This window comes from Globicephala melas, chromosome 14 (genome assembly GCF_963455315.2).
Source record: "Globicephala melas chromosome 14, mGloMel1.2, whole genome shotgun sequence".
Taxonomy (NCBI): domain Eukaryota; kingdom Metazoa; phylum Chordata; class Mammalia; order Artiodactyla; family Delphinidae; genus Globicephala; species Globicephala melas.
The window spans coordinates 9,725,118-9,749,350 of record NC_083327.1 but is presented as its reverse complement, the minus strand read 5'-3'; the positions used below and the strand labels follow the sequence as shown (position 1 = coordinate 9,749,350).

Here is a 24,233-nt window from a genome sequence, read left to right as displayed (position 1 = left end):
TCTCGGTGCTCTTATGAATAAACTGAAGGCGCTGGAGTTGGTAATCTCTGAATTCTAACCCTAAGGTACCACGTGGCACCCTAGGAGCCTGACGACTCCCTGAAGCTTCACAGACGATCTGACTCATTTCCCAGAATAGCACATTTACCTGTGCTTCACCCCTGCATAGCCTTCACTCCCTCTGAGATGAAAATCAAGAAGTGAGTTCCTTCTCTAAATCCTTCTGCTGTTAAAACAAAACTTGGAAATAGCAACTGCTAAGACCTCCAAAGTGCACGTGAGAGACGAACTGGACCAGAAAGGAGAGTGTCCAGCAGGTCTGAGCAGCACGGCCTCTCGCACCCCGCACGGCTGTCACACCACCCTATTCCCTGGGATGAGCACGTGCAGTCAGTGCACCCCACTGTATCTCTAAACTGGGGGGACGAGAGCACGGGTGGGTGTTTTTACTGATAATGTCATCGATGCTGCTGCTGCTTTTGGTAATACAATCTCTTCCCTGACCAGCTGTTTAAAATTGCAGCCCCGAACGCTCCCCCAATTCCTTCCCTACTTTATTTTTCTCTTTAGCACTTACCATCATCTATTCTATTATATATTTTGCTTATTTATTTTTACTGTCTCTTCCTATTATCTCTTGAATATACACTCCCCGAGGCCTGGGATTCTGTTGGTTTTTCTCCTCTACTGCTGCATTCCCTGTGCCTGGAACAGTGCTGTGCACACAGTCGGTGCTGTAGGGGAGCAGAATGTGGCACCCCAAAAATCTGGCACCCCAAAGTGTGTCTCTTTGGCATGAGAATAAATTCAGGCTAATTATTTTTAAGAGACAGAAGTCTCAGGAAGTTTTTCTTCTCTCTCCCTTAACTGCCTAAAAGAATTGAGGTAAAGTGCCTGTTGCCCCTGAATAGAGCTGTCACCAGAGAGGTCTGTAAAGAATACGGGCCAGGCGTGGTGGGGACTCAGCAGGGCCTGGAGGTTGAGAGTGTCTCCATCGGAGGGACTCTGTCCCTTTTCTCTTCTGGCCCAGGAAACACCCGCTTCCTCATCCCCGTGTGAACTGCCCTTCTCCCCTCTGAGTCCCAAACTAGCACCCGCAACATCCTCCTTTGTCTTTAGCTGAAGATGGTGTTTAACGGGAGGGTTTTGCCCATTTGGGGGGATTACTCAGTCTTCCTGGGATTCTCCCGTGTATACCTGTTATCAAACTCTTGTTTGATTTTCTCCTGTTCATCTGTCTCATGTCAATTTAATTCTTAGACCAGAGAGAAGAACCCAGAAGGGCAGAGGGAAAGTTTTCCTCTCTGACTGTGCTCAATGAGCACTGACTGCACGAACGCACGGATGAGTGAACGATCTTTCCCTTCAGAAGTTCTTCAACCCTGAACGTTACAGGAAATACACGATGTAAGGAAGAAGTTTTGGTCTATTTCTTACTGTATCACCCTGCACTCGCTAAGCCAGTTAGTTATAAATGTAAAACGAACCCTCTAAGTCACTGTAAATTATTCTCCTCACAAACCTACACATTTGATTAAAGCGGGATTGCTTCCAGAGCAAAGGTTCTGAACTTGGCTTCAGGGAGTTTGTGAATACATTAAAATTTGTAGGCAGAGTTTTGATTTTTTATGCGTTGAATATTTTTCTTGGGAAAGAGTCCATAATTACCACCATGTTCTTAATGGTTTAACAAAGAACAACGAAGATTAAGAATCACTGCGGTTTGGAACAGCAAACTATGGCTGAAGGGAGAGGTGCAGGGACACTGCTTGTCACTCCTGGGCAAACAGCCGTGTTCCTCAGTAAACAAGGCCGAGACCCAGAGGCTAAGCAGGGCGCAGGGAGAGGGGAGTGGGGCTGAGGCCTGGTAGCTACAGAGGGACAGGATGGAGGCAGGTGTCCGCATACAGGTTCCTCCACCCCCGTCCCCAGTAGAAACAGGGAAAACAACAGAGAAAAGAGAGAATTACGGGAGTAAAAGAATAGTTTATGCACTGGGAGAATCTGACTCATTATTGAATAGTTTTTCCAGGCTGCAGGATGACTTTTAATCCAAAAACTGCAGGAAGTGGGAAGCCAAATAATCACATATAATAAAATAATAGCCCACGCTCTCCTGTCACTTGGGAACTTTCTTTGTTTGTTTTTTTTCCCACTAGCCTTTTTACACATTACCTAGCAACCTTCATAAAGACGAGACGTACAATTTCCATACAGTTCCTGTTTTTGATTCATACCCTCAAGGAACAGATGGCACACGAGTTATATTCCCTTTTTGTTTTAAAATACTACACCTTAGAGTCTAATTCTCAAAAAGGGAATTTCCCTACATTATAAGATCTAAATGCAAAGCGACTTCTCATCCATATGTACACTAGGCCGCACCCGCTCTAACACCCTGGGGTCAATGAATCTCTGTCGCAGGTGCTGGCACAGGTTTGACCCTGACCTCTAGGAGGTGTGTCCCATAGGGTCAGAAGTGACCTTGGCCAGCTCTGGTCCTTCGCCTTGTGGATGGGAAGCCAAGCCCCAGGGCTGGGCAGGGAAGCAAAATGACAGATCCTGTGAGTTCACAATGGCCCCGCAGACCTCCTTGGAGGCGGCGGCTCCGGAGAACCGGCCGTGAGGGCCTCCCCGGCTGGTTCTCTTGCACTTTGGTAAGAAGAGGTTTCTCTGAGTCACACTAGTCAGCTGCCTCCAATCCCGTGAAGCCACTGGGACTAAGGCCTTGATGGGCCCTGAAAGGAAAGAGCAGGTGCTCAAACGCATGAAGTCAGCTGAGCCATCCGAGAACTCTGCACAACCTGGGGGACCGACTACTGGTCCAGCGGATGACTCACGGGGGGCTGCCCCTGGCTTACTTGCTTTTTGTGTTTTACTGAGGATTTCTTTCATTAAATGGTGATTACGGTTTAGTCTGCGAGCTGAACTGGAGTCCAGGCTTCTGGGACTAAGGACTGTTTGGGAATTAAAGATGCTGCGGGAATCGTCAGGCCTGTGCATGACCTTTCCAGCCCCCTCCCCTCTAGGCACAGGGGGGCTGCACCTCCCTCCTGGTCCCCCCCCACTCCCCCCGAGCTGAAGCACAGCTGGGTGACCTGCTTCGGCCAATGAAATGTGAATGGAAGTAACATCTCTTTAAAATTTGGAATGTTAATTCCAAGCTGTACTCTGAGTGGTCCCTGTCACCTCACTGTACTCCACCTCGTCTCTCCTTTCGCTGCTGATGTTGGTTTAATCTGCAAATGAAAGCTCAAGGCCCATCCTGTAAGGGGATCCCGAGGAGAAATGACCTTAAGGGACTTAAATGTGCAGACGTGATGCTCCCCAAGCAGCCCCGCCTGGGGTCAGGGGATGGCGGGGAGTTTTAAACAGTCATTGTTTTTCAAGAACCAAGGCACTTACCTGAGGAATTCTGGTGGGCTTTACGAAATGACATATTAGAAAATAAGCATGAAATAGTAAAAATAAATCTCTATAGAGTTCAGATTCTTTTCATATTTAAGCCCAGTCTGTGGATGGTGAGGAATGATACAGAATCCATTTAGTTTTGCACCTGAGCTGTTACCAAACAGCTTTGAATCTTTCAAAGAGCAACAGAGAATAAGACAAGCCCCGAATCGACACCTGTTCGTGTGTGTGTGTGTGTGTGTGTGTGTGTGTGTGTGTGTGTGCGCATGTGTGGTTTGCTTTACAAACTTAAGGAAACGCGACTACAGCCCCGACTGTCGCACTGACACCTACTTGGTGGGGCTGCAGGTGTGCAAGGCCTTCAGGTGCGGCTTCCAGGTTGCAATGGAGACAGATTTCTCGTCGGCTGCATAACTACGCCAAACGCACTGCACGCGGCATACGCGGGGACATAAGAAAGAAAAACAAAAGAGAGGAGGAGAGAGAATGCAATGAAAAGGGAGATTAGTAAATTAATACAGATTAAGCATCTTTTCCTTGCCATGTTCAGCCCTGATAAATGTCCGAAGGGTGAAGAGGCTTGGGTGTTTTCGCCGGGCTGTGAAATACGCTCCACCACATCCATAGAACTGCTTTTCAAAATAACTCACATCAGAAGCAGAAGTACCACAAAGCATAACACAGAGGAGTTTTGGGATTGGTTAGGGAGAGACGTCGGAGGTGAGCTACCCGAGTGGGACTGACTGTGCATCCCGGGAGCCACTGCGTGCCCTTAATCACCACTTGTAAGATAGAGGCAAAGGACCCTGGAAATCCATAAGGCAACTAGTAAATGAGCTAGTAAACTGATGACCACCAGGGCATGTTAATGATGTAGTGAGATCCCCTGCGGTTGAACCATGTGGTACTCCTAAGGCTAACCATGAAGGTGGAGATAAGAGGCAGGCCTAAAACAAGGTGGGGAAACGTATTCTCAGGAATACGATCCGAAAGCATGTAAGAAGTTAATGCTAGGGTCTAAGGACACGTTTGTAGCTCTTGGATGTCAAACACAAGCTCTGTGTACGTCATATAATTATACCTGATATATATATAACACAAAGTGTTTTCATGTAATCCCCACGGTGTGGATGAAGACCCTTATGACCCTTATTGTGTAGAAGAGAAACTGAAGGCTCAGATACATTAGGAGGTTAACACAAGGCTGGCAGAGGTGAGACCCCGCCTCAGGTTGCCTGGCTCTTGGTCTTAGAATCCCTCCACGGTCCTTTGCTGGGTGACCGTTGTTGGAGCAGCGTCCCTCTCAACTGTCCATTTCAGAGGTTGCCTGAACTTACTTTCCATAGAGATTTTGGTGAATCTCTTCCTTTGCAATAGGTCTGCAAACATCTCTAGTGACCAAGTGTTTACGCCACTCTCCTGAGAGGAACATTTTTACTATAATTCATAAATCAAAACATTCTATTTTGTGTGATTAATTCATACAAACAGGTCATGCCCCTGCTGTCTTACCATCATTCATGATTTTGAAAGCTACAATGAAGAAAACAGTGACCTAATAATATTCCTTTCCCTGACAATACATTGAATACGCGCGTGCAGAAAAAAGAGTTAAAAATTGACATAACTAATTTGGAAAACTTTGGCTGTATCTATTAGAGCTGAAGTATATATACCCTATGATACAGCTACACACTCCTGCATGTATACTCAACAAATATGCTTACACAAGCGCATCAAAAGATGTGTACTATAATGTTCAAAACAGCACTACTCTGTTTTTAAAATCTTAATATGAATTTTCTTATTTGTTTACTTACTGAAGTATAGTTGGTGTACAATATAAGTTACAGGTATACAATAAAGTCACAATTTTTAAAGGTTATACTCCATTTATAGTTATATTGGCTGTAATCCCCATGTTGTACAATATATTTTTGTAGCTTATTTATTTTATACATAATAGTTTGCACCTCTTAATCCCCGACCCCTACCTTGCCCCTTCCTCTTCCCTCTCCCCACTGGTAACCACTAAGTTGTTCTCTCCATCTGTGAGTCTAAACAGCGCTACCCTTTTTTTAAATATTGGAGTATAGTTGATTTACAATGTTGTGTTAGTTTCAGGTGTACAGCAAAGTGATTCCATTATACATATACATATATCTATTCTTTTTCAGATTCTTTTCCCTTATAGACAATTACAGAGTATTGAGTAGAGTTCCCTGTGCTATACAGTAGGTCCTTGTTGGTTATTTTATATATAGTAGTGTGTACATGTTAATGCCAGACTCCTAATTTATCCCTCCCCGTACCTTTCCCCTTTGGTAACCATAGGTTTGTTTTCTGTGTCTAAACAGCAGTACTCCTGATAAACCAAAGTTGGAAATGCTCAAGCAGCCGTCCGCAGGCCCATACATGGGTGAGCTGTGGACTGCTAGCACAGTGGATCAGCACACAGGAACAGTCCACTGTAACTACACCCAACAGTGTGGACGAGCTTTACACGAATACTGCTGCGTGAGAGGGACAAGACACAAAAGAGTGCCTGTGGTGTGACGCCACTTCCATAAAGGACAAAAGCAGGGAAACCAATCCCCGCAGTTAGAAGGCAGCGGGGCGGCTCCCCCAGGGGCAGAGGTGGAGCGAGGGTGCATGGGGTGCTGACCACCGGCTGCTGGTGACAACTGCAGCGCAGTTTTCTAGGGTCTGTGCTGCATTCCCTACGCACCTTATACTTCAATAAGATGTTCAAGAAGTGATATAAAAAACTAGGAAGATATATGGTAGGACCTGAGGGTTTTTATATTATTAAGGAAGGTTTAAATAATTGAAGCCAGCTTCCTTGCCTGGAGCCTTCATCACACGGCTCACGTTGGCTGAACCTACAAATCCCTCAGAACGTACGCTAAGCATCTTGGCGTCTTACAGAGAACAAAGCAGTTGTCATCGTATCATCCTGAAATGTTAGTTTTGGCAAGTGCTGTGCACTCACAATCTACAGAGTGATTCAGAGTAATCAATAAAGACACATGGGTTTATTATCGCAGCTCCTTTTGTAGTGAAGGCCAGAGCCCCGCCAGTGCTGCTTTAATTAAACAACTTTAATAGAAGGCACCAGATATATGTGGACTTGGGTACTGTGGAGGCAGGACTCACGTAGAAGTGAGCAGCACACAGCAGGCCTGGGCATTATTGGATATCAGGGGAAAAAAATCCCAAACAACAATACGACAAAAATGGGACCAAGACATTACCTGCCAAAGTTATAAAGAACGGGGGGCAGAAGTGGCCATGCTTAGAAAATTGAAAATTTTCTTAACAATGAGATCTGGCTTCTTGCTCTTTTTCAATCACATTGATCTCAACAGCTAAGCTCTTATTCCCTTCGTTAGGAGCAGAGGGCAAGTGGCATCTCCCTCAGGGCTGATACCAGTCCGCAGTCGAGTGGCAGTGGAGCGGGTACCTATTATTCTCACCCTCTAATCACTCTGTCCTGGCCTCAGTTCTCCCTCAGCTTCTGGAAGCTGAATCCAAGGCCACAACCATGTGATCGAGGAGCCAACGTTCCTCTACTTGAAGCTAAAATCACACAGTGGTTGGCGAGAGAAAGTGCCCAGAGGGATTTCATTTACATGGCACACACACTCCCAAGGAAAAGTCACCAAAAAGCAACAGGAAAGCCGAATTCACCACTTACTCTGCGACCCTGGTGCTCAAGGTAGCCGAACAAGTTCACACTTTGGTCTAGAGCTATAAGCGCAATGTCAGTATAGTGACTTCAGGGAGTATTTAGTCTGCCTTGTCTGGAGCGTTACAGCTATGGCGCATTTGACCCTTTCTGGAAACCTTAATTCCAGCTGAGCATCCAAAGGTAGAACCAACATGGAATGATGTTTTTCAAGGTACAGAATTTAAGAAGCTGGAGAATGAAAAGGTTTAGGGTGAAAACCAGTAATATCGCTTTCCCCACTTTACTTCTCACTCATTTTTGTTCCTCAGTGGCAACCCCTTCAACTTTTATAGCTTCTGTTTCTAATTTTAAGAATCCTTATTTTTAAGGATTGTTCTCATATTTCTTTGGGGTTTTTCATTTTCTTACCATGGAAGATAGTGACATAGCCATGTACACACCTTCCCCTGATCTCATCCTACCAACAGTTTTTAGTAAATTTTAGTTAACTTTTAGTTAAGTGTTTAGTTAGTGAACACTACTTAGTGTTTGCATTACTTTGACCCCATAACTACTGTTCCCAGCTCAGCAATGTGATGTACCACTGACTACCTTTTTCTTTCCCGTGTAATTTATTTTGGTTTTTCTTGGAGCTAGTATTGCCCTATTTTAATGTCTTGATTTGCCTTTATGTACCTAGGAGGAAAACATGCCTGAACTCTCCAACAGAACTCTAAAATCCCACTTGTCAGATACATCACGAAAGCTGTGTCTCCTTGCCACCCTCCCTCCGGCTCTCTGCTCTCCGGCCTGCATCTCTGGCCCTGGGACTGCCCCTCAGCAACAGCCTGGAGGTCCCCTCACTCCTCCTTGGGTGGGATCTCTTGTTCCCGGGACACCACGTCTCCTTCCTTTCTGGGTTCATCTCTTTGTTTTGGAGGATTAATTCTACCCAAGTAGCTTCTCCTGTTTTTCTTTTCCTTTTTTTCCATTTCAGCTTTATTGAGGTATAACTGACCTATATACAGTTGTGAGATCTTCTAAGCTTACATCATGGTGATTTAATATATGTACACATTATGAAAGGGTTCCCCCCATCTAGGTAATTAACACATCCATCATCTCACGTATTTATTTGCTTGTTTGTTTTTTGGTGTGAGAACATTTTGCTTGTTTGTTTTGGGTTATTTTTTGAAATGCATTGTTAAAGACTTTTTATTTTATTGCTATATTGGAGTATAGTTGATTAACAATGTTGTGATAGTGTCAGGTGTACAGCAAAGTGATTCAGTTATACATATACATGTACCTATTCTTGGTGTGAGCACATTTAAGTTCTACAGTCTTAGCAGATTTCCATTATACAACACTGTTATCAACTATAGTCACCACGTTTCACATTACAGCCTCAGGGCGTATTCATCTCATAGTGAAAGTTTGTACCCTTTTACCCTATTTCTCCCACCTTCCAGCTCCTGGCAAACACTTTTTGCTTCTGTTTCTAGGAGGTTGACTTAAAAAATTTTTTTAGATTCTACATTAAGTGAGACCATGCAATAGTTGTCTGTCTCTGTCTGGTTCTCTCACTCTGCATAATAACAAGGTCCATCCGTGTGTTGCAAATAGCAACTTTTTCTTTCTCATGGTTGAATAATATTCCACTGTGTATATATAGTGCAAAGGAAAACAGCATGGAGGCTCCTCAGAAAATTACAAATAGAACAGCCATATAATCCAGCAGTCCCACTTCTGCGTATATATCCAAAGGAAATGAAAACAAGATATCTGCACCCCCATGGCCACTGCAGCATGATTCACAACAGCCAAGATACGGAAGCAACCCAAGTGTCCATCGGTAGATGCATTGATAAAGAAGATGTGATATTAGCTTCCTGAGTATGGGGAAATGGTAGGTAAGTTTTGAGGTTTTGCATATCTGAAAGAGTCTTCATGTTACTCCCATACGCCATGAATAATTTGGCTGAATATAGAATTCTAGGTTGGAGATAATTTTCCTCCATAATTTTGAAAGTATTGTTCCACTGTCTTCTTCTAATTTTAAGGTTACTAATGAGAAATCCATGCAATCCAGATTCTGGACCCTTTGGGTATGTTCTGCTCAGAAAGCATTTAGGATCCCTTCTTTCAGGAGTTCTCATATTTCACAAGGGCGTCCTCAGTGTGAAGCTTTTTGTTCACAGTGCTGGGTCCTTGGGGGGCCTTTTACTGTGGCCCCTCCTGCCCTTCATTTTTGGGGAACCGGAATATAATACTTATTTGATAAAATTCCACACTTAGTTTCCCTGTATTCTTTTTGAGGTACTTCTGTTGGCTGAATATTTGATCTCCTGGAAGTGTCATCCAACTTTCCTACTGTTTTTTGTTTTATTTTCCATCTCTGCCTTTTTATTCTATTTTGGGGGAGATTTTCACAGTTTTATCTCCTTTTTTGTTTTCTTCTTTTTCTGCTCTCATGTTTTCCACATCTAGGAATTTTTTTTTTTCTGAATCTGTCCTTATTCATGATTAAAGCATTACTACAAAGGCTGTATAAGCTCTGTATATGTGGCTTGAGTTTATTTTAGTGGCCTCACTTTGGAAGGCTCAGTTCTTTCACTAGAGGAAGCCGAAGTTTCAATACATAATTTGTTTTGTTTTTTTTTTTTTGCGGTATGCGGGCCTCTCACTGTTGTGGCCTCTCGCGTCGCGGAGCACAGGCTCCGGACGCACAGGCTCAGCGGCCACGGCTCACGGGCCCAGCCACTCCGCGGCATGTGGGATCTTCCCAGACCAGGACACAAACCCGTGTCCCCTGCATCGGCAGGCGGACTCTCAACCACTGCGCCACCAGAGAAGCCCCATAATTTGTTTTTCTTTTGGGCCAACTAATTTCCCCAGAGCAGCATCTTCTACTCTCTTCCCTCAGGAAAATAAGCCCACCTGTCAGCACTCATTTCACACACTTGTACTTAATTCCCCTGTTTCTGTTTCCAATAAAGCACCCTGGCTCCACCCTGAACTGGACCAGCCTCTCTAGAAGGAAACCGCTCACACAGAACTTCTGAAGGAGCTTGAAATGCTAATCCCCAGGCTTCAGTGATGTATATATGAGGCTTCGAGTGCTGGATTCAGATTCCGACACCAGGGACCTGAGTCCTACCTCTTGCCAAGTCCCTAGGCTTGTCCTAGGGATCAAGGGACATAATGTAGCAGAAACACTCTGCACACTTGTGAATAGAAGCACTTCGCAAGTCTTAGGCATTATTAATAAAAGTGGTGACACTGGGGCACGTATCCACAACGTTACTGAGGGCTGCTTTCTTTTCCTAGACTGCTCCGCTTGAAAGGAAAAGTTAATGTAAATGAATCATGCAAAGATGTTGACACAACTGAGTTTACTGCAAGCTGCTGGGGTTTCAAACTTTTCCCTAAAACCCTGAAATGCTGGTTAATTTAGTTGTCTCACCGACTGAACGACAAAGCAATCTGGGCATCTCCAGCGCCCTTTACAAAGACAGCGGCTCTGGCTCCAAACAAACAAGACTGGTCTTGGTCTTGATGCTTTGTGTGATCAGCAAACCAAGGCAGTTTTATTGGGTAAGAAAATGCATGGATCAGCAAATGAGGCTTGTTGTTTAATCTAAAGCATCCTTGAAATAAACATCTATAATCTAAAGCTTAAAGTCCTGACTTCTGGCTATGGGTTACAGCAAGGAAAAACAATGAATACATTTAATAACTATATCATTATTCTTATGTCTAATAAATTGCATTTGGACAGAGGAACAATCACTTTTTAAATTGGTAATTAATGAAACTATGATTAGATTTAAAGGTATTCTTGAACGTTTCAAGCCTTTCATTTTATATTCTTTTTTGTTCAGAACAACACATAAGTTAGAGTTTTAAGTAAAAAAAAAAAAATAATGATTTCACTCCACAGTTACCTACCTTGGTACAAGTTCAATTATTGATCACAATATATATTACATAACTCAGTTCTATAAAATAAAAATCTAGATCTTTAAGTAAACTTTACAATCAGCTTCTTCACTTTTTACGGCTCAGGAAGGCCTTGCCTTGCTTTGGCTGTTGGCCAAAGGCTGTTGGTATAATGCCTCTGGTCCAAAGACTGCCTGGAGGAATGGTAATCTGTTTTCACATTCAATTGGAAATTTTTTTTTTTTTGGCACAATTTGGTACTTAATAATGATGAGATAGATCAGAAAGTCCCTCCTATTATTCTCTGTATCTGTCCTGTGCAGTATGATAGCCAGTAGCCGTGTATAGCTACTGAACACCTGAGACGTGGCTGGTGCCTCCCAGGAACTGAATTTCTAAAGGTAAACAGCCACCTGCAGCTCTTGGCAACTGTTCTGGGCAGCAGAGCTGGAAGCTCTGTGTCATCACAAGGAATCCACGCCTCAGAAATTCCTCAAAGGGCTCACTTTCCAACAGGATGGCCGATGGTCTAAGATTTTTTTGATGCAGTCCCCTTTTATACCCAGAAATATCAAGGATCTGTACACAGAAGTGGCTGTACTTTGAGTACATGCTGATTGAGAAAACATACAGTACAAAAAGCTAGTAAACAATTTTGCGAGGATATTAAATAAGTTTGAACTTTATCCATGCCAACAGCACGGTCACGCTCCTGAGAGCAGGCAGCCTGGGTATGTGTAAGGTGTACCACTGGTTCCCTGTGTGGACAGGGCTTGCCGCCCGAATGCACGCAAGGAACCCAGGGAGTAGCTCTGCATTCACAGGCTGGAAAGCATTCTTCCAGAACTGAAAGATGAATACGTTAAAGAGCAACTGAAAGATAAAAACAGAAGTGTGGGGACACCTCATAAGCAGTTAAGAAGCGCCAAAGGGTGGAGGCTCTCTGTTGGGGCATTTTGTGTGCACCCCGGCGTGCGTGACGTCCCTGTCATGGCCCTGTCATTCGGCCTCAGATCTTAAACTCCTACGACTCAGGGATCTTTCCTTCAGGAAAACAAAGTTTACTTTATCTTTGGCGCCCCTTTAAAACCCGGAAATTTTAAAACAAGAGCCTCTCAGTGGTGTGCATTACACGTGATGCGCAATGGTCAGGAGTCACAGAACAGTTTGCTCTAAACACTAACACCGTCATTTAGTCACAGATACAAAGGGGTCTCCTTCCCGATGTAGCCCCTCCCTGCCTCCCCCCACCCTGTGGCCACAGGCAGAGGCTGCGGAGTCTTGTGTCGTGGTTGCTGCCCTCCACCCCCGACTGGAACCTGCAAGGTGCGTGGGAACAACGGGCCTGCTACTGTAGCAGGAACCTCAGTCACCGCCCTGAGCCCTCTGGTTCTGCAGGTCTGGGGCATCCGCTGCCTGGCATGGAGGGATGTTACATAATCATCTTGTCTATAATTAAATACGAACTCACAGCATGGATCTAGAGGAAAACATATTTTGTGATTCTAGGGTGGCTCTACCCCCAAAAGGTATGGATGACAGAAGGAGAAGCGTTCCTTTTACTGCTGAAGCAAATCCTGAGTTACTGAAACAAAGATTAAATGCTGAACAACCTATGTATTATGAGTTAGCTTCAAACAATATGCTTACTACTTCATATGCTCAAACATCGATATATTCCATAATTCCAGCTCTTAAAATAAGAATTTCCAGTTATTGCTCTAGGTGGCATTAAAAGTGATTCCACGAGTACTAAACCCTGACATTCTAAACAAATACGTTGTTCCTCAGAACGGCAGCACACATCGGGCAGCAGACGGTAACTGCAAGGCAGGCACCGATACTGTGTTCTGCTCCATCACTGAATGAGCAATGATCTTTCACCAAGTAATGCATGACACATACTAGGTCATCCCAGGAGCGACGCGACTGCTGACCCCGGCATGGCTCTGCTGCTGCCGTTAGTTAATCCAAACAAAGTGTGGACCACTGGCTGAAAATACATAGTATTTTTTTCTGTTTGGGAGTGGGGAGCACTTGACCAAATCTAAGACTGTACATTAAGTTCCAGCTTCGCTTTTAAAAACAAAACCAAAGAGCAGCTCCCCTAAGCAAGGGCACAGAGGGGCCGGCCCACGACCCGGCGCCTGCAGAAACAGGTGTTGCCGGCTTCCCGGTACAATGACGTTTACCTGGATGAGGCTGGCAGCTGGGTTCCTTCTTTTCTCAAAGTGCTTCTGGCGATGCTGTTCTTGTACTTTTAATGCAAAACCTGAGCCAAGAATGCCCTGCAACAAAATATGGAAATAGCGCTGAAAACTTCTTTCCCCCAAACATCATTAAATAATACAAGTATTTAAAAAAACCCTCTAAGAAGAGTCTGTGAAAAGGCGAACAGTAGGCAACCTGTCCCTAAACTCATTAAAACAAACACGATTTTCTCTACTATAACACATCGGCCAACGGCAAGCCGCTGGGCAGGAAGCAGAAGGACGTCTGCCCTTCCGGAAGTCACCAGGCCCTACGGTCTCTCACGGGGTAAGAGGAGTCACCACAATTCCAAATAAAAATCACTATTTTAAAAAATGTTTTTGCGTGGCCTTCTCTGTGGCATTTCTTTACGCCTAAGTCAGAAAGAATGGTCCTATCCAGTGGTGGACAGAGGGGGATTAGAACTTGGGGCTGTTACTGTCTCGCGGATGTGGACAGGGGAGCTTTCCTAGCACTTTGACGACAGTACCTGATTTTATACTTTCCATTCATGAAATGGTGGGGGATGGAGTGTTCGAGGTTAATCCTCAGCGATGCTATAATTCTACACCTACCACAGGAAAGTAACAGTGGGGAAGGACAGCTGTTCAGATGAGACACACACTCAGTTTTGGAGACGTCGAAGCCTTGCCATTTTGCGTGTCTGTCCAGTAAAGACAAGAGCACAGGTCGATGCAAAGCACCTTCTTGTCTACCTGAGTCTTAACGGCACACTCTGAGCCTGGCTTGCCTTCCTGGCCCTGGCTCACCTGTCAGATCTGGGGGTTGGTAGGTGAGCAGTCCCTTCTGGGTTTATGCTAGCTTTTGCTGGTTTGCTTCCTTCTGCTGTCTCCATCTGCCGAAATATGGCCCCTTTTTTCAGTTTGCTTTGGTCTAAATGTGTGGAATCAAGATGCTTCGTCTCACCCTTGAGTTGAGGCTGGCTTTGGAGTTTGCTCAGTTCAGTCTCTGGGCTTTGTCTCTAAGCCTCCACTTTATTGGTGTGGGACGCGGAGCCCCTCTGCTTTCAAGTCTGGGATTTTAGTTGCTAGCTATAAATTATTAGCTTCTTATTAAACTTCAAGGAGTCTAACCCTTAGGTTACATACAGCCGGGCATTTTATAAGCTCTAAGTCAGTATTTGCCACAGGGAAGGATCGCCTATTTTCCTTTTCTTCACATGTTTGAAGTCACTCAAAGATAGTACAGGCTAGTCCTTGAGAGGTGTTAGGTCTCAGTGGATGAAAACCTGGCGAGGACATTTTGGGGCTCTAGGTAACCTTTAACCTTCCTTCTCATCCTGAGATTCCACAATTCTGAGTACCTCTGTGACAATGACCAGATAATAAATAACACAATTCTGTTTAAAATGCAGTTACACGACGACAGTCTTGTTATTAATGAGCAGTGACCGACTCCCCCATCGGTCAGGATGAGGGGCTGCGCTGTGAGATGAGGGATGGCGTCTGAGGTCTGTTCCATCTCACTCCCTTAGTGACTGTGCTGTGCAGCCTGAGGTCCTCACCTCATCCAGGCTGTGACTGAACATACCAAGCTCTACGAAAACCTGGTCTATAGGATCTTATTTGTAGATTTAGACAACATCTCCCTCCATTCAGAGGTTATAAAAATGGCCTTCTGTCTGCAAATCCAAATCAACACTTAGTTACGTATAACTCCCAAATTTCTTGCTGCTCCTTAACAGCATTAAGGAAAAGTTTAAGTATTTTCCTTTTAATGTCATTTTTCATGAAGTTTAAACATGCAAGAGACTATGAAACAGCAGAATTTATAGCATATATTTATATTATGTATATTATGTATTCATATTATATGCATAGATGTGTATAATCCACTCACAGGAAGCATAATTTAGATTTTGTAGGCATTGAATTAGCAGCAATAGCTACCATTTTTGAGCATTCATTATGTAAATATGAAGTTCAGAGTTAGATCCCTTTTGGAAAATGAAGACAGGCCAGGCCCTACATAGCACAGACTTAGCACCTGCCAAACAAACTAAAATGTGGTGAAAATCACGTTGGCAGTGCTTAGAAACATTCGCTAGGAGATGGCAAATGTCGGCTGCATGTCTCCTGAGCCAGACTGTCCATTACAGCAGTCACTGCACTAGCTCTGCTCGTCGTCTTCTTACGGCTGCTGTCCAATCCTGTCCCACCTCCCTCCGTTCCCAGCTCAGAAACAGAAACACGAGGCTAGTAAAATAAAGCCTGTTATGCTACGTATAAATATATCCTGTAAGTTATGTAAGTATATACATGTAAATATAACTTATGTGCTATTCCTTCCAGTATCCATACTGATAGATACAAAGTCTCAGAAATTGATTTTTGTCTTAATTCATTTCCTAAGATCAGATAACTTAAATTTTGAGGTTTTAAGTTTTAGAAGTGCTACATAAACACCAAATAAAAAGGAAACACGTATTGGTCAGTATTTAAAATATTTATCCCTTGTTTAATTATAGTTAAAACATACTCCCTTCCAGATTAGAAGAGCCTATCTCTACCCTCCAGTCCTGCACTTGGTGAACAGGCTAGACAGAAAGATCCTCTCAGCAGGAGGTAAGGGGCTTCCGCAGGTGGAGAAAGGCCTGCCCCGCAGGGCGAGGTTGGGCAGGGGTCTCAGGGAAGGGGACCCCTGGTGGAGTTGCTGGTCTGTGTGACTCTGTGATGTGTGCGAGAGTCCTTCTGCTCTGAGGAAAAGATGGGGAAAGGAGCTTCTCTTTCTTGGTCCTCGGTTTCCTGGGTAGAAGGACCTCAAACAGGGATGGGCCACAATCCACCTCTGACTTTTCTTAGCAAAATGCCAACATGTTCTCCTAATTTCAATCCGACACCCCTGCCAGCCCGCGGGTGCACAAGACATAATGGCATTTCCAGCCACCTTGTTTTATTTAAAAGTATGCGGGAGCCACTGAGTCTTTCATTCAAGTAAGAACTCAGTACCTAACGTGAGGCTGCAGTAAAAAGATCCATGGTGAAGTCTACTTTGCTTGGCACTGTTAGGGCGTGTTCTATGCAAGCAAGATGTTCAGATCTCCAACATGTATTAATTTAATTTGCATATAAAATTGTAATCACTTTATTGGGAAACCTTTACAAGAATGGCCACTTAGTCTCTGACCCTTAACCTAAGAGCCACACAGCTGAACCTCCTGTGATGGTCCATGGTCTCAGGATGGAGTCAGGGGGTCTCACTGAGGTTGGCTGACCTTCAGGCCAAGTGGCCCAGGTCTTTTCACCTTTGAACACTTATGTCTGCTCACTTCTTACCCTTTTCTTTTCCCTCTCTTGCTGTTACCTCTTCCTGGTCTAATGTGTGTTCTATCACCGTACTTCTACATTGCTGTCTATAATCCTCAGAGGTGTGAAAGCACAGAGCTCAGTTTACCAGACTTTTCTCTAAATTAAGCAAAGGTTATGAACGAGCCTCGAGGCTCTCCAGGGAGGATGGCACATACACGGGTGCCCATGGGAACAGCCCAGAGCAGGGAACAGCCCAGAAGGGGGCCTCCTTCCCTGCCTGTAGTTCTTCGAGGGATCACACGGGTTGTCATACTTGTGGCCTCAGGATAAGTATAAACACAACAGAGGCAGATCTTTTGTGCCATTATTTTGGGAAAAGAGCGCAAGACTACATTTTACTGTTTCTAAAGGTATTCTCCTGTAGGGAATCTGGTTATTGAGTGGGTCTCTGCCCACTGAATTGCTGGGCAGAGAATTGAATTCTGGTCTGAATTGCTGAGGTTGCCAGATTCCGCTGACTCTGGACAAGTGAGGCGCTTTTTGGACTCTGCTTCGTTTTGTCACAGCAGGAAACACACACATCACGAAAATCTTCTTTGTGACAAGCACCTGACTTACGTCATTGGTCTTAACAGATTTTCTCTGGGTGTTATAATTTTTCCTACCTGATACTGATAAAGAAGTGTACTCAGGGTTTCTCTTACGGGCTGACTTGTGTCCAAAATTCATAGGCTGTAGTCCTAATCACCAGGACCTCAGATGTAACCTTATTTGGAGAAAAGGTCTTTACGAAGGTGATCAAGTTACAGTGAGCTCATTAGGGTGGGCCCTAACCTAGTATGTCTGGTGTCCTTTTTATAAAATTAATTAATTAATTAGTTTATTTTTGGCTGCGTTGGGTCTTCCTTGCTGCATGTGGGCTTTCTCTAGTTGCGGCAAGGGGGGGCTACTCCTCCTTGCGGTGTGCGGGCTTCTCATTGCGGTGGCTTCTCTTGTTGTGGAGCACGGGCTCTAGGCTTCAGCGGTTGTGGCACGTGGGCTCAGTAGTTGCGGCGCATGGGCTTAGTTGCCCCGCAGCATGTGGGATCTTCCCGGACCAGGGCTCGAACCTGTGTTCCCTGCACTGGCAGGCGGATTCTTAACTCCTGAGCCACCAGGAGAGCCCCCCTGGTGTCCTTTTAAAAGGAAACCTGGACACAAACATGGGCAGAGGGAAGACGATGTGAAGACACAGTGCTCAGATGGCCGTCTATGAGCCCTGGAAGAGGCCTGGCCACATCCTCCCTTGCAGCCCTCAGGAAGAACCGGCCCTGCCAGCTCCGTGATCCTGGACTTCCAGCCTCCAGAACTATGAGACAATAAAGTTCTGTTGTTTAAGTCAAGCCAACCAGTCCGTGATGCCTTGTTACAGCAGCCCTAGCAAACCAACACAGTCACATGTGGGCAGCACATGACAAACCCGGATTCAAAGTGGGGTCTGATGCCCATGCTCTCGCGTGGTCTCTTGGGACCCTTCTCTGACCTTGGTTGGTCCGGGGTGCAACCAGCTGGTCAGTCTGGAGCGGAGCTCTGGCCACAGGAAGGACAAGGGGTCCCAGGCAGAGGGGGAGCCCCGGCAGCTACAGGCTGTGGTGCTGAAGGCCCCACCCCCTTGGCTCCTGGGAGGGCTGCCCCGGGGCCTCTGCAGCAGAGGCTGTGACATGAGCCAGCCTGTGTCTGGAGCAAGACTGAGGCTGCTGTTCCCTAAGCGGGCCAGCAGCCATGGCTCTCACAGTCCTGCTTGTTGGCTCCTCTCCAACAAGGGGAAGCCAAATGCGAGCTCTTGGGGAGGGGGGCAAGTGGTAGTACTCTGACCAAGTGCCTTTGAAGACACAAGAGGATAAAACAATCAGAAAGGAAGGCTTCATCCAGTATGGAGAAAATAATCAGAAGCTTAAGAGAAGGGAAGTGTGTTCTTCATTCTGATAGGAAACTGGTTGTTAGCAAAAGTCAATGATGACACAAGGAATAAATCATCTGACACATTAATAAAAACCCTTTAAATTCGTACGCTTTTCACTCAAGTAGCCCTGAGAGGTAGCTACTCCACGTGGGCACGTGCATCTCTTCAGGAGTGCACGTCTTATGCACCTAATGGGAGCCGTCAGTTTAAGAGGAGGATATCTTTAAGTCTTCACACATAGTTTCAATGTACTAGTAGCCTGTTGACTGAGAGGTGGTGTTGCCTGAATTATCATTTGGTCCTAAAGCCTCAGCTGGTGTAAGACTCTCGGGTTAAGCGACTCCGAGGAAAGACTGTATTTTGTAAATTATCCAACTAGATACATATAGAAAAGTCAACATTACATCAGAAAAATGATATTAGTAAACGATAGAGCTATGTTCTAGGGCATACGGTTTTGTGAAAGCTCGTGCTAATAAACCTCCAAGATCCAACTGAAAGTGCTTAAGTTTTGCAAAGATACTCACAGCAGGAAGTGCAAAGAAAGAAATGCCCAGGAGTGCAAAGCCCGCAGAGAGCAGCCTTCCCAGCCAGGTCAGGGGGGTTTTGTCTCCATAGCCGATTGTGGTCAATGTTATCTAAAAACAAAATAAATAGGACGTGCAGCTTAAGTACTTGAGAGGAAAGTCAGGACCCATGAACAGGAGGCAAAGCAACGTTTCCACTGAATCATCATTCAACCAGTCTGGTTGGTGCATTTTATTACTGTGCTTTAATTTTCCATGACGCATAACAGAACTTCTCGTTGTTTAAGGAAGGGAATAGCCTACATACTTGTTCCTCCCTTATAACACAGTTTTCCATCTTTTCTAAGTGCATTCAAAGAAAGGCTATATTATATAGTAAGTGGATAACCATCAACGATACAGAAACGACAGCACTATGGATTTGGGACTGGATCAGTACACAAAACAATAGTTTATGTTAATTCAGGCTGTCCATTTATTTCCTTGGCGGGCATTTCCTGAAGGTCTGGTGTGTGCAAGGTATGTGTTTTGATTTGTAGTGGAACAAAAATGAGAGGTACATAGTTCCTGTCCTGAGATATTTATGGCAGAAGAGGGGAGATATGTCACACACAAATTAAAACGCAAAATAGGGCAAGACAGGTATTATGATGAATGCACAAAATAATTTGCTGCTCAAATTCAAAGAAGAGATTATTACCAGCTTGGGAGTGTTGAAGCAGCTTTGTTGGGAAGATGTCATCATACCCAGGCTTTGAAGGAGGGGTCATATTTTGAGAGGCAGAAATGATAGAGTGATCTAGGGAGGGGAAACAGGTGACCAGCTGCACAGCAGTGAAATAAACAGCGTGGGTTCTGGAACGTGTGTTCAGTTGGGCCGGAGCACGGTGGGTCTGAAGAGGAGGCTAACCAGCTATGCTGAAGCTGGACCAGGGAGTGTCTTTGAAAAATGATCCCTGGGTCGTGTCTCCCCAATGGTCAAGTGCTCCAGGGGCTGCCCATGTGCCTTAGAACAAAACCCTGGCTCCGCTCCAGGACCGACGAGGTTCTGCCTGATGTGGCAGAATGATGGGGCAACTGAACCGGAACAGCGGGAGTGGGACAATACGGGGTGGAGAGTAAAGAGATGAGCTGAGGAAGTTCACTAGAAGCATGTCTGAGAGGAAGGCGAAGACGAAATCTACATGACTGGAAAGTTTCAGCTGGGAAGATGATTGCCCCATAAATAGAAATATGATAATGAGAAAGAGGAGGGTTTGGAGCAAAGAAGACGAGTAGCTTTCAAATGAGGGTTTTTAAACTATCAGTATGACGCTGATCTAGAAATGTCTGAGCAACGAATTAAGAAGGAGAGCTTGAGTCTTGAGAGAGACTGAGGTTGGCATGAAATCTGGGTTTTGGAATAGGGCGCCGAGTGACTCTAAGCTCTGTGAAGAAATGAGGTTGCAAAGGGTGCAAAGGAGGGGCCGAGGGCACTTCCTCAGGAGACAGACATGTAAGGGATGGAGGGGAAAGGAAAGTCAGAGGAGAATACAGTTTTTCAAAAGTAGGAAGACTGGGAATGGGTTACAGAAACGGAAACTCAATGAAGAGAGTTTCACAGAGGACCAGGTGAGCCCTGATGCCACAGGCTCAGGGAGAACAAGGAGAATGAGGACTGAGAAAAGATGTGGACACAGAGACAGGAGTCACTGTTGATGTCTAACAGCGGCAGTTTGGGGCAGGCTGTCCTCCCCGGGCTCTAAAGGAGGGCCAATTAGTTGAGAGGCAGAAATGGTGGAAGAAGAGGCGCTCTGTGATGGAGATCCTCCAGAGCGCTCGGCTCAGCTGGCCACCGCTCCCTAGACCCTCTCCTCTCTCCTCGCTTCTGTGCTTCTCCTTTTACATCTTTGGCGGCTCCTTTTATGTGGTTCCTCCTACCCCAGACCACCTCCAAATACTGGATTCTTAAGCTTTACTTCTGGGTCTTTTTCTCTTTTAAAAATTCTGTTCTTCTCGAGACTTCCCTGGTGGCGCAGTGGTTGAGAATCCGCCTGCCGATGCAGGGGACACGGGTTCGAGCCCTGGTCCGGGAAGATCCCACCTGCTGCGGAGCAACTAAGCCTGTGCGCCGCAACTACTGAGCCTGTGCTCTGGAGCCTGCGAGCCACAACTACTGAGCCCGTGAGCCACAACTACTGAGCCCGTGTGCCACAACTACTGAAGCCTGCGTGCTGCAAGTACTGCAGCCTGTGCACCTAGAGCCCGTGCTCCGCAACGAGAAGCCACTGCAACGAGAAGCCCGCACACTGCAACGAAGACCCAACGCAGCCAAAAATAAGTAAATGAAATAACTATATATATAAAAAAATTCTATTCTTCTGTAACTTTCCTTTCCCCCTCTCCCCTCCTTTCTTTCTCTTCCCCAGTGACGTGAAACACTCTCATGGGTATAAATACCATTTTTATGCTGAACACACTGAGTTTCTACCTCCAGGCCAGACCACTCTTCTGAGCTCTGGATTCACACATCTGCAGCGGGTATTCTGTTGGGATGCTGCACAGTCATTTAAATTGAACATGTCTAGGGACTTCCCTGGTGGTCCAGTGGTTAAGACTCCACGCTTCTGCTGCAGGGGGCGCGGGTTGGATCCCTGGTCGGGGAACTAGGATCCCGCATGCTGCATGGCCAAAAAAATAAATAAAGTAAAATAAAATAAAAGCAGGTGTTGTGAATTAAAGAATGTGAAACAAATAAAAAAAATAAACTGAACATGTTTAAAACGGAAATTGTATCATCCTAAACCCGTCGCTCCCCCGATGACACCCCCTCCTGGTCGAGAGCCCCACTGACCACCGTGCTGCTCAATCAGAAGCCTTGGGGCACTGCTGCCTCTCCCTCCCCACAGGTGTCTCTCTGAATACCTCAGCAGGTTCCGCTGCTTTGATCTCCCCAATCTCACTGCCTTCTCTCTGTCATCACGGCCACCACTGAAGACTGGGCTGCTAGAGCAGCCTCTTTTTTTTCTTAGACGATAATTATTCCAGTTTTATTAAGGAATGGTTGACATACATCACTGTTTAGGTGTACGGCATGACGGTGTGATTGACACGTACTGTGAAATGATGACCACAGCAGGGTTGGTGAACATCCATCATCTCATAGAGATGCAGAGAAAGAAAAGAGTGATGAGAACTTTTAGGCTTTACTCTCTGAGCTTTCCTGTATATCACATGGGAATGTCAACTACAGTCACCATGTGGTACTAACATCCCTGGTACTAGTTTATCTTATAACTAGAAGTTGGTGCCTTTCGACCACCTTCCTCTACTCCCCGCCCCTCTCGTAGCCACAAATATCATCTCTTTCCGTGGTTTTTTTTGGTAAGCTTCCACATATAAGTGAGATCACACAGCGTCTGTCTTTGTCTGCCTTGTTTCACTTAGCGCTCAAGGTCCATGCACGTGGTCGCGGATGACAGGGTTTCCTCGTTTTCGTGGCTGAGTAGCACCGTCGTGTATACACCACACCTGCCTGCACACTCGTCACCGTGCACCCTGAGGCTGCCCCTGTCCTGGCTCCTGTGCATCACGAGCCGCCGTCTCTCAGTTGCTCTTTCTACTTTTGCTCTGGCCTCTCTCAGTTCCTTCTCTGCACACCTGCAAGGGCTATTATTTTCTTACTCCTCTCTAAAAACCCTGCAATGGCTATTCACCAAATTCAGAATAAATTCTAAGCTCCTAGCTACGGACCTCGTGACCTGGTCTCTGCCCAAGTCTCCGAGGTCTCCCTGGTCCCCCCCTGCTCACTGCACTTTAACTACAGTGTCCTTTCAGCTCCTCCGATGGGCCAGGCTATCCTGCCACAGGGCCTTTGCACACTCTGCTCCCTCAGCCCCCAGTCTTCCCGGGGCTCCTTCTCATCCTTCAGGTGTTATCCAAAACACTCTGTCCTCAGAGAGGCCTCCCCTGGCCACTGTCCACAGGCGGCCTCTGGTCTCCCTGTCCTGCTCGTTTCCTGTCAGCACTTATCATGAGGGGTAGTGTACTACTGCTCTACTTTCCTCTGGGGAGGGGTCCTTATTTCCTCTACTAGAAGGAGGGACCGTGTCTTTACTCTTTGTTGTCTCTCTAACATCCAGCATGATGTTTGCCTCCAGAGTAAGAGGAACTCAATAAATATTTAGTAAATAAATAAAGAATTCTTTCCAGAACATTGGCGACAGAGTGAGAAACATGGGGCCAGAACTCCTGGAAATCTCTGATGTGAGTGGGTGCTTTCTAGGATGTGCTTGTGCCTGTCTGCAGAGAGGCCGAGGCTGAGGAGGGGAGGGTGGCAGCTTTATGATGGGGGGGTACCCAAGGAGGAGGGACATAGGGTGAAGGACATGGTGGAGGGTTGGCCTTGGCCGTGTGAGAGGAGGGCAGGGCTGGGAAGCTCAGGCCAGTTCCCGTCAACAGTGAAGGACAAAGGAGGGTCACCTGTGCGGAGCAAAGGGCCTGGAACAGGAAAGGCCCAGGCTGTGAGGCTGTGAGAGGGAACTGGCAGTAGAACCCAGCAGCCAAGTGAATCAGATGCCACCAGCAGTATGGGTAGAGGATTCTCAAAGGAATTCCTTGAGATTGCAGAAGCAGCATTCCTGGCTCCATTTTATTACAGGTTCCTAATTTTAAATACGTGGGAAAGATTTTAATCTATTATACCTGTTCTGCTTAATCTTAATTAAGATTAATCTTAATTAAGATAGCTTAATCCTTTCCAGTAGTTTATTAATAATAATAAAGGGAAGGAGAAATGTCATGGTTTGGTCACAGCAATAACTTTGCACTTCTCCGTCTGCTTTCCATTCCGATCACACGTCTGAGCTGTTCTCCTTGTGGCTCAGTGCTCAGAGTGGTTTTTTTTTTTTTTTTTTGGCGGTACGTGGGCCTCTCACTGTTGTGGTCTCTCCCGTTGCGGAGCACAGGCTCCGGACGCACAGGCTCAGCGGCCATGGCTCACGGGCCCAGCCGCTCCGCGGCATGTGGGATCTTCCTGGACCGGGGCACGAACCCGTGTCCCCTGCATCGGCAGGCGGGCTCTCAACCACTGCGCCACCAGGGAAGCCCAGTCTTAATGTTTTTGAGGAACCTCTATACTGGTTTCCATAGTGACTTCACCAATTTACCTTCCCACCAACAGTGCATGAAGGTTCCTAAGGGGGTCCTTTAAGGGAAGAAGATTCATGTTGACAGTTGTCAAC

General features: G+C 45.8%; 1 protein-coding gene across 1 annotated transcript in view; it reads right to left on the bottom strand.

Moving 5' to 3' along the window:
- KCNQ5 (potassium voltage-gated channel subfamily Q member 5) overlaps positions 1–24,233 on the bottom strand; it is a 579,817-nt gene that overhangs the window by 78,084 nt on the left and 477,500 nt on the right. The window contains exons 6-8 of the mRNA XM_060283602.1: positions 19,012–19,122; positions 13,216–13,311; positions 3,745–3,839 (exon numbers count right to left, since the gene is read on the bottom strand). Of these exons, the coding sequence (XP_060139585.1) occupies positions 3,745–3,839; positions 13,216–13,311; positions 19,012–19,122 (302 nt within the window). The remainder of the gene's footprint in view (positions 1–3,744; positions 3,840–13,215; positions 13,312–19,011; positions 19,123–24,233) is intronic.